At 51.9% G+C, this 13790-nt stretch overlaps 1 protein-coding gene across 1 annotated transcript; it reads left to right on the top strand.

The window, feature by feature from the left end:
* The first annotated feature begins 1231 nt into the window (after window positions 1–1231).
* On the top strand, window positions 1232–12252 carry LOC123403387. The gene is made up of 7 exons (XM_045097325.1): window positions 1232–1729; window positions 2146–2205; window positions 2408–2656; window positions 2832–2908; window positions 11220–11296; window positions 11388–11520; window positions 11610–12252. Exons 1-7 carry the CDS (start codon window positions 1327–1329, stop codon window positions 11763–11765), a joined length of 1155 nt encoding a protein of 384 aa, XP_044953260.1. The 5' UTR covers window positions 1232–1326; the 3' UTR covers window positions 11766–12252.
* Window positions 12253–13790: the final 1538 nt, after the last annotated feature.

Raw genomic sequence — 13790 nt, 5'->3', positions numbered from 1 at the left:
ACAACGTCAGTCCTCGGTTAGTTTCATTCAAATCATGCAAATTAGGGTCCAACATCAATTGTTTTTGGAAATGTAGATACGTTTGAGACTTATCAGTGCCCCTCCTTCTTTTTATGCAGCGTTACAGTTAAATTCATGAAGGCCTATTTAATGGGGTCTTCTACCATAATGGCCCCAACGATTTGAGCAAGTTTCACCCATCATTGTTGACCATTTGGAGCTTGCCTTTTCTCTATTTTCTCCATGATTCTTCCTCTAAGTGAGGGAAACCCTTTGCATCTAGATCTTGAAGTTTTTTTTGTGTCCCCCTCCTTGTTCTTCTTCTCATATCTCTTAATATCATTAGTTGTTGTGGTGGCATTTAAAGAGAAGGGCTTCAGCACTCCGTGTGCTCTTGGCATTGCATTTGGTGAATCCGGTTGAGTTCTCCACGGTGATTCGTGGAAGTGAAAGTTGAGTTGCATAACTCTTGAGTGCTTGGTACCCTATAGCTAGTTTCCACTTGGGTGCTTAGGCATCCTAGACCGTTGGTGTTGTTGTGGAATTTAATCATTGTGATGTAAAGCTTGAGAAGCGTCCAATTAAGTTGCATAGAATACCTCGAGAAATTTGTACGATCTCCGTGACCGCCCTTAATGGTCGCTTAGTGTAGTCACGTCACCTTGCATTGTGCAATGACGTGAAAAGAGCCATTGTGACGTTTGGGAAGCATTATACCTCCGCACTGCGCCAACAAAGATTAGCATCCGCAAGGATGTGAAATTCGGGATACATCATCATCTCTGCATGCCTCGGTTATCTTTCACCCGAACCCTTATAAAGTGATAGCCATCGTACTTCAATTTATATATTCCTATCACATTGTGGTTTATCTTATTTATCCTAGGTTGTTGGTGTACATAGTTGATCCTAGTGCATTTAGGTTTTGTGCTAGATAAATTTAATATTAATTTTATTCCGCATTATTCAAATCTAAATTATAATTATTTTAAATGTCAATTCACCATCTTTAGACAACATTCACGTCGTTTCAAATGCCCGTCTCAACTACATCATCAGTCTTTTTTCAATCTAGCTGCAAGAATACTTGGGCATATCAGTGTGGGCCGCCCGGTGCCAGGCATGTTTTAAGGGCCGGCCTGGCCGGTCCACTTGGCTAGGTTTGCTCGCGGGCTTATGGTGGGCCGCTCACAAAAACATTCGGTCAACCCTTCAAAAAAAAAATCGGTCATACCGGACAGGCCCGCCTGACGACCGGCAGCGGGCGACGCCACGACGGTGAGACAGTAACAGGAAGCAGAGCAGCCCACCTCCGCGACCGCACCAATGGCGACCACCTCTTGCTCCTCGCCGCTCACCTCCACCGCGGCCCTCTCCGCCTCCCAGCCAGCCTCCCCTTCCTCCAAGCGCTTCCTCCCCTCCCCGTCCCGCCCGCCGCGCCCCGGGACCCGCCTCCGCGCCGGCTCCCTCAGTGAGTGGCGCGAGTTCGAGGACGCCGTCGAGAGCAAGGACCTCTCCCGCGCGCTCCGCTTCCTGCAGTCGGTGGAGCCCGCGTCGTATCCGGAAGCGAATGCGGCTACGCAGCTGGCTCCCCCCATGTCTCCGGGGCGGGACTGGGAGGTGCTGGATACCTGCATCGATGCAGACGACATGCGGCTCGTCGGCCGGGCGTATCAGTTCCTCTCCGACCGCGGGGTCCTCACCAACTTCGGCAAGTGCAAGAACATAGGTGAATTGGCGATCTCTCGTTAATTCTTAATTGTCCCTTTTTTGCGTGATAATTGAATGGGCTTGACGGTCATGCTATGCAAAATTATTATCCCAGTCGCCAAATTGCCTTCAAATCTGTACTTGGTGTTGAATTCAGTATGTTAGCTGTTACCATGAACACGCTAGAATGCTGGATTTTACCATGAACACTTGAAGTCTGCAGTGTTCATGGTAAATCCCAGCATTCTAGCTTGTATAGGGTAGCTAGCTATCTGTAGAAAGTGAAGCTGTGAACTGATCCGAAAGTGTTTCACTGTACTGGTTCAATCAAGGAATGACCTGAAAATTTGCATTTGGCTTACACTGTATTTACAGCAGTGCAGTGATATTTTTCCTTTGTTAGGTCAAGAGGTATTTATAACCTTTTTGCTGCAGTTCTGGAGGGATCAAGAGAAGTTACGCCGACGATTTTAAAGGAGATGACAGGCCTGGAAGGTGAGAATTGAGGCAATATTCCCTTTCTTTCATATGTCTTGTTCCTTATTCAAACATCGCAGTGGATCTGCACTGTTTTTAAACTCGTACCGCAGTAGTCCTTGTCTTACCAATGGGTATGTGATATAGGATAACACACCGATTTAGAAGGACTTTTCTTTCTTCTGTAGCCCTTATCTTCTTCGTGCGTTACTTTTCTCAGCTGCAAAGCTTGCACCAAAGAAGTGGGGTCTCTCAGGAAATTCTCGTTATGTTCTGGCTACATTTTTTGGTGGTGCATCTTTTCTACTAACCCAAGGAGTAGATGTACGGCCTAACTTGGCTGCGATATTGGCGTTAGCAACAGCAGATGCGCTTTTTCTTGGTGGTACTTGTGCTGCACAAATCTCATGTTTCTGGCCTCCATACAAGCGCAGAGTCCTTGTACATGAAGCCGGCCATCTTCTTACTGGTATTTCTTTCCTTCAAAGTCTAACACTCTTTTATGATCTCAAGTTCCTGTATCAATGCAACTTTGGGATGGTAGCTTTTATTTGTTAGTTTTGCAGTCTGTTATTTGTATAGCATCTTACTTCTGACACTAGTTTTTACCCTAAAATATCTTACTTTCATGAACCTGTGTCTAGCTTATCTAATGGGCTGCCCCATACGAGGAGTCATCCTGGACCCCTTTGTGGCACTACGAATGGGCATTCAAGGCCAGGTAGCACCTTTAGCATTTTTTTGTTTTTTATTATATGTATGTTGTGCTAGTTGTCTTTTATGTCTATTATCTGATGAAGTAGTGTAATTTCTGTCGTTTCAATACATCATCTTGCCTTCTCAAAATTTTGAGTCAAGTTTACTTACTTACAAGTAAGAAGTTTTCTACTGCAATCACCTGCAAGTGGTGTAACTGAGATCAATCTGCACATGTTCCTGCATACAATAAGAAAGAATGCACAAGCATTTTGTTTTCAAGTAGGATTTAGGTGCAGTTTTAGAAGTCTTTGCTGTTCTACAAGGCCTATACACCTCACCGAGTTGCTATGTACTCCCTCTGCCAAGACTTCAAAAATGTCTTGTAATAAGTGGCTGAGCTAGCGGGTCTTTGGAACTTGGGCAAAGCCTAACCGTGGCTATGGTAGTTCTAAAAGAATAGGTCCCCGCCCCAGTCCCATTGATCACGAAACCAAATTGTTTCAGGTTTTATATAATCAGTCTGCGGGGGAATGACAGAAGCGTTACCCCAGCAAAACAAAAAGAAATAAAAAGTTCAGAGAATGTCTCCTGCATCTATAACTGTGTTACAAGGAGATAAGGAAAGACATTCACACAACCAGAACCCCATATCACAGTCAGACGTTGGGGACGACGTGAAGCATCATCCCATTCTCCACTAATTTCAGCGAGGTGGTCTCCAGCCGATGCACAAGACTGGCCGTAGTACCTTCCCAGGCTTCAGAATCAGCATGACATGGCCATGGGAACTCCATCTTCAGAGACTCAGGATGGAACCACTTTGTCTACCTGCTCTCTTGCATCCTCCGAGCACAGGAGCTGCCACTGAAAAAAATGCAGCAATTTTTCGCCAAATCACCTGCATTCCAGACAAATGTGCTTGATTAAAGCAAATATCATTAAAAAGCTTCCACAACTCCCATAACGCCATTTCTACTTTATGGTTGTATTACTTATCCACAAACAGGCTACAGCCTCAAAGTAAGTTAGCACTGCCTGGAAGCTCAGTCAAATGAGAGATCACTTTCCAAGCATGCATGCCTCAGCTTCAGAACAAAGTACACATGATAGATCAGGCACATTCTGTCTTTTATTCAAATTGTCTCTAGTTAGGAGCCTGTTATTAGCCAGTAACCACAGGAAAATGTGGAATTTTGGTGGGACAGCTAGCTTCCAAACAGCAGGAACATGTACAGGCATAACCCCCTATGGTTGATGATAGTGTAGGAATAACTAAAGAGTACATCCCTTTTGATTCAAACTTCCAGATAATAGCATCATCATCCTCATTAATCTGAAGGGAATTAGCACTATGAAGCAAATCAAATTGTTAGTTGAGCAGGTTCTGATCTACACATCTTCTAAAAGTATATTTAATTGCACCCAATCCCATATAACAGGGAAATATTATGCCCATACAACTCCTAAAATTGAATAGCAAAACTTGAGGTGCCAAACCAATGGTCTTCCCAGAACTTGACCTTTTTGACATTTCCAACCTTCCACTGATATCCCATCATACCAGCTTTAGCAGCCCTCAAGACACCCTTTCAAAAGGGAGATATATTGGTAGGACATGCAAATAAGTTTGGGTCCTGAGTTCTATACTTACAAATCAATTATCTGTTTCTAGAGTTTGTTGTCATTTAAATGGTAGTATCTTTTAACCCAAGAGTCTAGAGTCTAGAAGACGCAAGTCCATATCTGTATCCCCAAACCACTAATTTTTTTTCCTGTGTCAACAGAGACCAATGGGCTGGATGATATTTATGATGTCCTTCATAATCATCCAGAAGCAGTATGCCATCTGAGAATTTATGAGAGCTATAGGCCATTTAGGGAATTTAATTACACTCATCATGTAAATAGGAATACTTGCTTAGTAGGATTAAATAAAAACTAATTTCCCACTATCAATGACAGGTTGCAAGTCCTCCTTTCTAAGTTTGTTATAGTGCAAGGGAACTCCAAGATACTTCATAGGAAATTCCCCTAATCTCAACATAATATTTGGGCATAAGTTTCTGCTTCATCAACATCAGTGTTGATAGGCACAAGTTCACACTTGAGACAGATATTTGTTCAAAACAAGAGAAGCTCCACTTAAGGTTCATTACAGAATTCAATGTTTTTTTTCTACAAACAAGAAATTAAACCAGCCTAGCAGATTTCATCATCATTCTAGTGAACACTCAGGTACTAGGTTAAAAAGTAAAGGACAAATAGGGTTTACCAGCTTCAGAGAAGTTGCTACTGATGTCATTAATTCTAACGCCAATAGATCCTTTATAGAGCAAGGGTTGTATCAAATTCATTAGCACCAAAGCCTCTCTGGTGCATCATAGAATTCAGAAGTTCTCTATTTTCTCTATCAGGCGGTCAGGCCTTCTCATAATCTTGCTTACCCAGGTTCGAACACTGGGGTGCGCTCGCTCTCCAACCCTGTTCAACCTCACGACGGCTCTACAGTGGCGCGAGCTAAGGCGCCGAGCTAGGACGCGCGGCAGTTTACCCAGGTTCGGGCCACCTTGTGGTGTAAAACCCTACTCCTGCTTGGATAGACTGCTCGAGGTGGAAGAAGGGTACAAAGGTGGGTTTTTGCCCTAGTGCAACACACTGAGCTCCGGATCCCTCTCTACGGAGGCTGGGTCCTCTTCCCCCGAAAACACACTCGGTGGGAAGGGCAGCCACAACGGCCATTTTGAAAGGGAACAAGACTGCAGCTCGCCCTGACAAAGGTGGTCTTCGCCTGCAAAAGCTCCTCTTCATGACGTGCTGGTGGGCTCAGGGATGACCTCCGTCCTGCCGAGCCCCTAGCCTTGGTCCTCTTGCATCGATTAGGAAACCTTTGGCGCGTCGCCTCGGGAACCCGCAGCTGGCCTTGTTCCCCTTAACACCAAAGGGGAAAACCTTCCCGTCTGTGCCCGCTGGCACCGGTCCTGGCGCCACGTAGAGCGGCCCACGTCACCCACATGAGGAGACCGGACCGCGCGGCCCTGGCAAGCTGCCCTTGGCAGATCCGTCCCTCAGGAGGAAGGGCGCCGGGAGGTGCTTCCCCCTCGCGAGCCTCACGAGGAACTTTCTCGGGAGAGGGCCCCGCGAGCGGCCCCTCATGAGGAAGGGTCCTCGTGAGTGCCATTTCCACGGGCCTTGATAGGGGCGCTCTGAGGCCCGCAAAGCGCAGTGGGCCCTGGACTGCAGGCCGGCGGGCCTGGGTACCCCCGGTCCCAGAGCCCCAACAGTAGCCCCCGAGCCCGCGGCGTTTACGGCTCAGTAGATTGGGACGAGACGGCGTGGGCTCTCATCGCCTATGGGCCCGGCCCAACGTGCGTCGGGACGCGGGGCGCCCCACCTTGCCGTAGTGCATCGGTATTTGTCCTGGCTGGCATAAAGCAGGCACGTGGGGTGGCGATGTCATTACTCTCTTCCACGCCATTCTCTTCTTCCTGCAACTTTTCCTTCCGTGCTAGGGCGCGCCCGATCTAATCTTCGAGCAAGTCGCCTCCTCGCCCCCTTCGCGGCTTCGGACGACAAATGGCGCCTGCCGGCAAGAAGGGGAAGGCCGCGACACCTCCTGCGAGCATCGCCCCCACCGGGCCGGCTCTCTTGCCTTCCCGTGTCTCAAAGGCGAGGATCTGGGTCCTGTGCTCCCATTCATGGCCGGAGACACGCATGAGTGGGGAGTGACCGTCGTCTGGCCGGGCTCAGCGGCGCCGCGCAGCTTGGTGAGGTCTGCCTACCCCTTCTTCCTCCACAATGTTTACGCCAGGCTGGTCCCGCCGTTCTCTGATTTCTTCTACGTCATCCTCTCCCATTACCAGGTCCGGGCTCTGCACCTCCAGCCCAACTCCGTTCTCCTCTTGGCCGTCTTTGCTTTCTACTGTGAGACTTTTGTGGGCTTGAGGCCCTCGGTGGCGCTCTTTCATCACTTCTTCCGTCTGCGGTCCACCGCCCCGGGCCAGCGCTCCGCGTGCGTCTCATTTGTCGATGTCGGGGGCGCGGGGACCCACTTGAAGGCTGGGAAGAAGGTCGAAGGCTACCGGAGCCGTTGGGTCTTCATGGACGCGTGCCGGGAGAGCTCGTCCTTGGCGATCCCCGTAAGCCCGCCCGAGCAGACCCCCAGGTGAAGCCACGCGAAGCTCACCGACTCGAGGGCGGGACCCGTCCTGGACAGAATCACCTACCTCGCGGAGGCCCGCCTGACAGGGGCGATGATTATCAAGGGATAGCGCAAGCGTCCGGTCGCATTTTTGAAAGGGGAGAAGACTGCAGCTCGCCCTGGCAAAGGTGGTCTTCGCCTGTAAAAGCTCCTCTTCATGACGCGTTGTTGGGCTCAGGGATGACCTCCATCTTGCCTAGCCCCAACCTTGGTCCTCTTGCACCGATTAGGAAACCTTTGGCGGGTCGCCTCGGCAACCCGCATCTGGCCTTCGTCCCCTTAACACCAAAGGGGAAAACCTTACCCTCTGTGCCCGCTGGCACCGGTCCTGGTGCCGCGCAGAGCGGCCCACGTCACCCACATGAGGAGACCGGACCGCGCGGCCCTGGCAAGCCACCCTTGGCAGATCCGCCTCTCAGGAGGAAGGGCGCCAGGAAGTACTTCCCCCTCGCGAGCCTCACGAGGAACTTTCTCGGGAGATGGCCCCGCGAGCGGCCCCTCACGAGGAAGGGTCCTCACGAGTGCCATTTCCACGGGCCTTGATAGGGGCGCTCTGAGGCTTGCAAAGCGCAGTGGGCCCTGGACTGCAGGCCGGCGGGCCTGGGTACCCCCGGTCCCATAGCCCCGACTGTAGCCCTCGAGCCTGCGGCGTTTACGGCTCAACAGACTGGGGCGAGACGGCGTGGGCTCTCATCGCCTATGGGCCCGGCCCAGCGTGCGACACGCGTCGGGACGCGGGGCACCCCACCTTGCTGCAGTGCATCGGTATTCGTCCTGGCTGGCATAAAGCATGCACGTGGGGTCGCGATGTCATTACTCTCTTCCACGCCATTCTCTTCTTCGTGCAACTTCTCCTTCCGTGCTAGGGCGCGCCAGATCCAATCTTCGAGCAAGTCGCCTCCTCGCCCCCTTCGCGGCTTCAGACGGCAAATGGCGCCTGCGGCAAGAAGGGGAAGGCCGCGACGCCTCCTGCGAGCGTCGCCCCCACCGGGCCGGCTCTCTTGCCTTCCCGTTTCTCAAAGGCGAGGATCTGGGTCCGGTGCTCCCATTCGTGGCCGGAGACACGCACGAGTGGGGATTGACCGTCATCTAGCCGGGCTCAGCGGCGCCGAGCAGCTTGGTGAGGTCTGCCTACCCCTTCTTCCTCCACAGTGTTTACGCCAGGCTGGTCCCACCGTTCTCCGATTTCTTCTAGGTCATCCTCTCCCATTACCAGATTCGGGCTCTGCACCTCCAGCCCAACTCCGTTCTTCTCTTGGCCGTCTTTGCTTTCTACTGTGAGACTTTCGTGGGCGTGAGGCCCTCGGTGGCGCTCTTTCGTCACTTCTTCAGTCTGCGGTCCACCGCCCCGGGCCAGCGCTCCACGTGCGTCTCCTTTGTCGATGTCGGGGGTGCGGGGACCCACTTGGAAGGTTGGGAAGAAGGTCGAATGCTACCGGAGCCGTTGGGTCTTCATGGACGCGCGCCGGGAGAGCTCGTCCTTCGCGATCCCCTGAAGCCCGCCCGAGCAGACCCCAGGTGGAGGCACGCGAAGCTCACCGACCCGAGGGTGGGACCCGTCCTGGACAGAATCGCCTACCTCGCGGAGGCCCGCCTGACAGGGGTGATGATTATCAAGGGATAGCGCAAGCATCGGTCGCCATTTTGGAAGGGCACAAGACTGCAGCTCGCCCTGGAAAAGGTGGTCTTCGCCTGTAAAAGCTCCTCTTCATGACGCGCTGGTGGGCGGAGGGATGACCTCCATCTTGCCTAGCCCCAGCCTTGGTCCTCTTACACTGATTAGGAAACCTTTGGCGGGTCGCCTCGGGAACCCGTATCTGGCCTTCGTCCCCTTAGCACCAAAGGGGAAAACCTTCCCGTCTGTGCCCGCTGGCACCGGTCCTGGCGCCGCGCAGAGCGACCCACGTCACCCACATGAGGAGACCGAACCGCGCGTCCCTGGCAAGCCACCCTTGGTAGATCCGCCCGTCAGGAGGAAGGGCGCCGGGAGGTGCTTCCCCCTCGCGAGCCTCACGAGGAACTTTCTCGGGAGAGGGCCCCGCGAGCGGCCCCTCACGAGGAAGGGTCCTCACGAGTGCCATTTCCACGGGCCTTGATAGGGGCGCTCTGAGGCTTGCAAAGCGCGGTGGCCCCTGGACTGCAGGCCTGCGGGCCTGGGTACCTCTGGTCCCATAGCCCCGATTGTAGCCCTCGAGCCCGCGGCGTTTACGGCTCAACAGACTGGGGCGAGACTGCGTGGGCTCTCATCGCCTATGGGCCCGGCCCAACGTGCGACACGCGTCGGGACGCGGGGCACCCCACCTTGCTGCAGTGCATCGGTATTCGTCCTGGCTGGCATAAAGCATGCGCGTGGGGTCGCGATGTCATTACTCTCTTCCACGCCATTCTCTTCTTCGTGCAACTTCTCCTTCCGTGCTAGGGCGCGCCAGATCCAATCTTCGAGCAAGTCGCCTCCTCGCCCCCTTCGCGGCTTCGGACGGCAAATGGCGCCTGCGGCAAGAAGGGGAAGGCCGCGACGCCTCCTGCGAGCGTCGCCCCACCGGACCGGCTCTCTTGCCTTCCCGTTTCTCAAAGGCGAGGATCTGGGTCCGGTGCTCCCATTCGTGGCCGGAGACACGCACGAGTGGGGAGTGACCGTCATCTAGCCGGGCTCAGCGGCGCCGAGCAGCTTGGTGAGGTCTGCCTACCCCTTCTTCCTCCACAGTGTTTACGCCAGGCTGGTCCCGCCGTTCTCCGATTTCTTCTACGTCATCCTCTCCCATTACCAGATCCGGGCTCTACACCTCCATCCCAACTCCGTTCTCCTCTTGGCCGTCTTTGCTTTCTACTGTGAGACTTTCGTGGGCGTGAGGCCCTCGGTGGCGCTCTTTCGTCACTTCTTCAGTCTGCGGTCCACCGCCCCGGGCCAGCGCTCCACGTGCGTCTTTCTTTGTCGATGTCGGGGGTGCGGGGACCCACTTGAAGGCTGGGAAGAAGGTCGAAGGCTACCGGAGCCGTTGGGTCTTCATGGACGTGCGCCGGGAGAGCTCGTCCTTCGCGATCCCCTTAAGCCCGCCCGAGCAGACCCCAGGTGGAGGCACGCGAAGCTCACCGACCCGAGGGCGGGACCTGTCCTGGACAGAATCGCCTACCTCGCGGAGGCCCGCCTGACAGGGGCGATGATTATCAAGGGATAGCGCAAGCATCGGGTCGCCACTTTGAAAGGGGACAAGACTGCAGCTCGCCCTGGCAAAGGTGGACTTCGCCTGCAAAAGCTCCTCTTCATGACGCGCTGGTGGGCTCGGGGATGACCTCCATCCTGCCGAGCCCCAGCCTTGGTCCTCTTGCACCGATTAGGAAACCTTTGGCGGGTCGCCTCGGAACCTGCAGCTGGCCTTGGTCCCCTTAGCACCAAAGGGGAAAACCTTCCCTGTCTGTGCCCGCTGGCACCGGTCCTGGCGCCGCCGCGCAGAGTGGCCCACGTCACCCACATGAGGAGACCGGACCGTGCGGCCCTGGCAAGCCGCCCTTGGCAGATCCGCCCCTCAGGAGGAAGGGCGCCGGGAGGTGCTTCCCCCTCGCGAGCCTCACGAGGAACTTTCTCGGGAGAGGGCCCCGCGAGCGGCCCCTCACGAGGAAGGGTCCTCGCGAGTGCCATTTCCACGGGCCTTGGTAGGGGCGCTCTGAGGCCCGCAAAGCGCAGTGGGCCCTGGACTGCAGGCCGGCGGGGCTGGGTACCCCCGGTCCCAGAGCCCGACACACAGAATTCAAAAGTTCTCTATTTTCTCTATCAGGCGGTCAGGCCTTCTCATAATCTAGCTTAAATATAGAACCAGACTGCTCGCTGTGTGCTACATCATGAATAATTTCATGTGCATGTGCATGGCTATGGTAGTGAACTTTTGCCCAAAACGTTAGTCATCTCCAACATCAAACAAAGTGCTGTTTCTCAAGGGAGGCTCGCCAGCTGAGCCGGGCCAGCTGCCCAGGGTCACCAGGAGGTGGCTGTGCCAATGCTAGTAAGAGTAAGAATATAGGACTAGACTTCCTTGTCTTGCTTTGTGCATATTGTGGCACAATCAAAAAAGAATCCTGAATGATCTGAGGTATGCTTTTCATAGAGATGTCAAGGATGTGTAATCTCGTACCTCTGCAGGCAGGGACACAGTTCTGGGACGCAAAGATGGAGAAAGAACTTGGTGAGGGCCATCTGTCTAGTACAGCATTTGACAGGTAAGTTACCAGGCATTTATACGTTTCAGTTTCAACACTTGGAGTTGTTGGACAGCGTCTCTTTTGTGCTGAAGCGAGATCGTAATTGCAGATACTGCATGATTCTGTTTGCTGGAATCGCCGCAGAAGCACTTGTATATGGGGAGGCAGAAGGAGGAGAAAACGACGAGAACTTATTCAGGAGTTTGTGTGTTCTGCTCGATCCTCCCCTTTCTGTCGCACAGGTCCATATTCTTCCTCTGATGTGTCTCTTCTTACCTTCGTCTTAATAAAGCAAACCAGCCCATGAGTATTTTTCGTTGCTTACCATCAGATGGCAAATAGAGCTCGCTGGTCGGTGATGCAGTCTTACAACCTCCTCAAGTGGCACAAGAAAGCGCATAGAGCTGCTGTCAAAGCGCTCGAAAGCGGACACGGCCTCAGCGTTGTCATCAGGAGGATCGAAGAAGCCATCGCCTCGGACAGATAGCTGGAGAAGTTGGTTTCTTGCCGCCGATACGATTTACTACTGAGAAGGTTTGAGCAATGCAAAGAAGTTGGCGCAGAAAAGAAATGTTGCTACTTGCTGATGCAAGAAGTGGAGTTAAGCTGGGATTTGCACGCACTCGTCAATGAAAGCAGAAGCATATAGTATGGCTCGTCGGTCCATTGATGTGGGTAAAGGAGGAAAAATGATCATCTGATGCATTGCATGTGTGGCCAGATAAGCTCCCGTGGAACTTTGCAAGCTGGGAAACAGCCATGTGCTTGGTCTTGTTGCCAGTGTCTCATGATTGTACATGTACGGTATATATGAGATGTAAAAAAGTGGTGATGATGATTTTTTTTGTACGCTTGACGAATGTAAACATATATAGGTAACAATAGATATAGCTGATCAAACTGGAGTGCGAAACAGACCCACAATACATGGCTAATTTTTTTTTAATATTGCATTTTTTATTCATTTTGAAAAATAATGCTCAAATTTGAAATGTTTCAAAAATATACCTGCCTCGGCTTAGGTGTGGCCGACAGGGACTAATCGGCCTAGCCAAGACTAATTAGTCCCAGTCGGCCTTGGCTAGGCCGACAGGCCTATCAACCTACATGTGGGTGCATGACAGGGACTAATCGGCTTTGGCTAGGCTAATTAGTTTCTGTCGGCCTAGCCAAGACCAATAAGTCCCTGACAGGACTAATTGGTCTTGGCTAAGCCAATGGATGCATGGGGATTTTTTTTTCAACTTTAGCTATTTTCCCGGCTCAATTTCCCGCCCATATTCACCCAATCTTTCTCACCATTTCGTTCCCTCCTCCGTTGCCGCCTGCATGCACATCTTCGTGAGTTTGGAACCAAACTCCACATCCCTTTCTTCCTATATGCTTGGTCATCATACTTCCTTCGTCACAGTTTATAAGCTATGCACGTGTACCTAGGTCATCAATTTAATTTATATAAAATATATTATTTGACATAAAAATTATATCATTAAAAAATAGAACATCTAAAGTTTTTAATGCTATATTTTTTGTAATATATGTTTCTCATTAAGTTGGTCAAATTGACGACCTAGATACACGTGTCGGACTTATAAACTGAAACAGAGGGAGTACTATTTGACAGACAACCCCTTTCCTTTTTGAGAACAAATCTGTAATCTTGATCCCACGTGCGGCAAAAGGAAAGAACCCAACAAAACCACACACACACCAGGACTTTGTTTCCTTTCTGATCAAGATTGGAGTCCGGTGTCCCGGTGTTTGGATTTCAATCAAATAAGCGTCCATGAAACTTCACTCTACTTATACGCACCCCCGCGTGGATTTACAATCTCCATCGTGATATTGTCATCGCCGTCATGCTAGCCGAGACACAGTCACGTCGGGCTTGTCGATGGCAAACCAAAGGTTGCAGGAGGCGGCGCTGCAGGGGCGGTAGCTGGCGAAAGAGGAAGCCGCGACGTCCCCGACATGCAGCCGTGCAGTGCTGCTAGCGCTTGACGGAACGAATTGACGTACGCGGTTCATGATCGACATGTTTCTTGCCATGGCACGCCCCTGGAACCGGTGCAACATGCCATGACAGGGCAGTGCGTACACGGGTTAGAGCAACGTGGTAGCCCAACGAGTGTGAACAACGGAGATACAACCGGCGTCACAACGCTCAAGGCCACATGAATGACAGGGGAAGTGATGTGCACATGAGGCTTTAGCGAGAGAAACGACTTGGCCACCCGAGAAAACGGTGAGCGATAGTTATAGGGAGAGGTACAAAGGGAAAATAGGAGTATATTAATCTCTAACTGTCTTCCTTGCAGATAATCATGAACGAGGATGCGAGCAGATCTTTGGCTCTAGGCTGTACGATGAAAGGGAAAATTCGTATTTATGCACACGTACACATGCACATGAGTATTATTGAGATCTACTCTATAATTGATCGAATAATCAATTGTGATTTATTTTACCTTCAAAGAAGCTTGGTGGACAAGGAAACTGTCGACATCGGGTT

The sequence above is a fragment of the Hordeum vulgare genome, chromosome 6H, assembly GCF_904849725.1.
Source record: "Hordeum vulgare subsp. vulgare chromosome 6H, MorexV3_pseudomolecules_assembly, whole genome shotgun sequence".
Classification (NCBI taxonomy): Eukaryota; Viridiplantae; Streptophyta; class Magnoliopsida; order Poales; family Poaceae; genus Hordeum; species Hordeum vulgare.
Note: the sequence above shows the minus strand (reverse complement) of the source record. Positions and strands in the feature narration are given on the sequence as shown.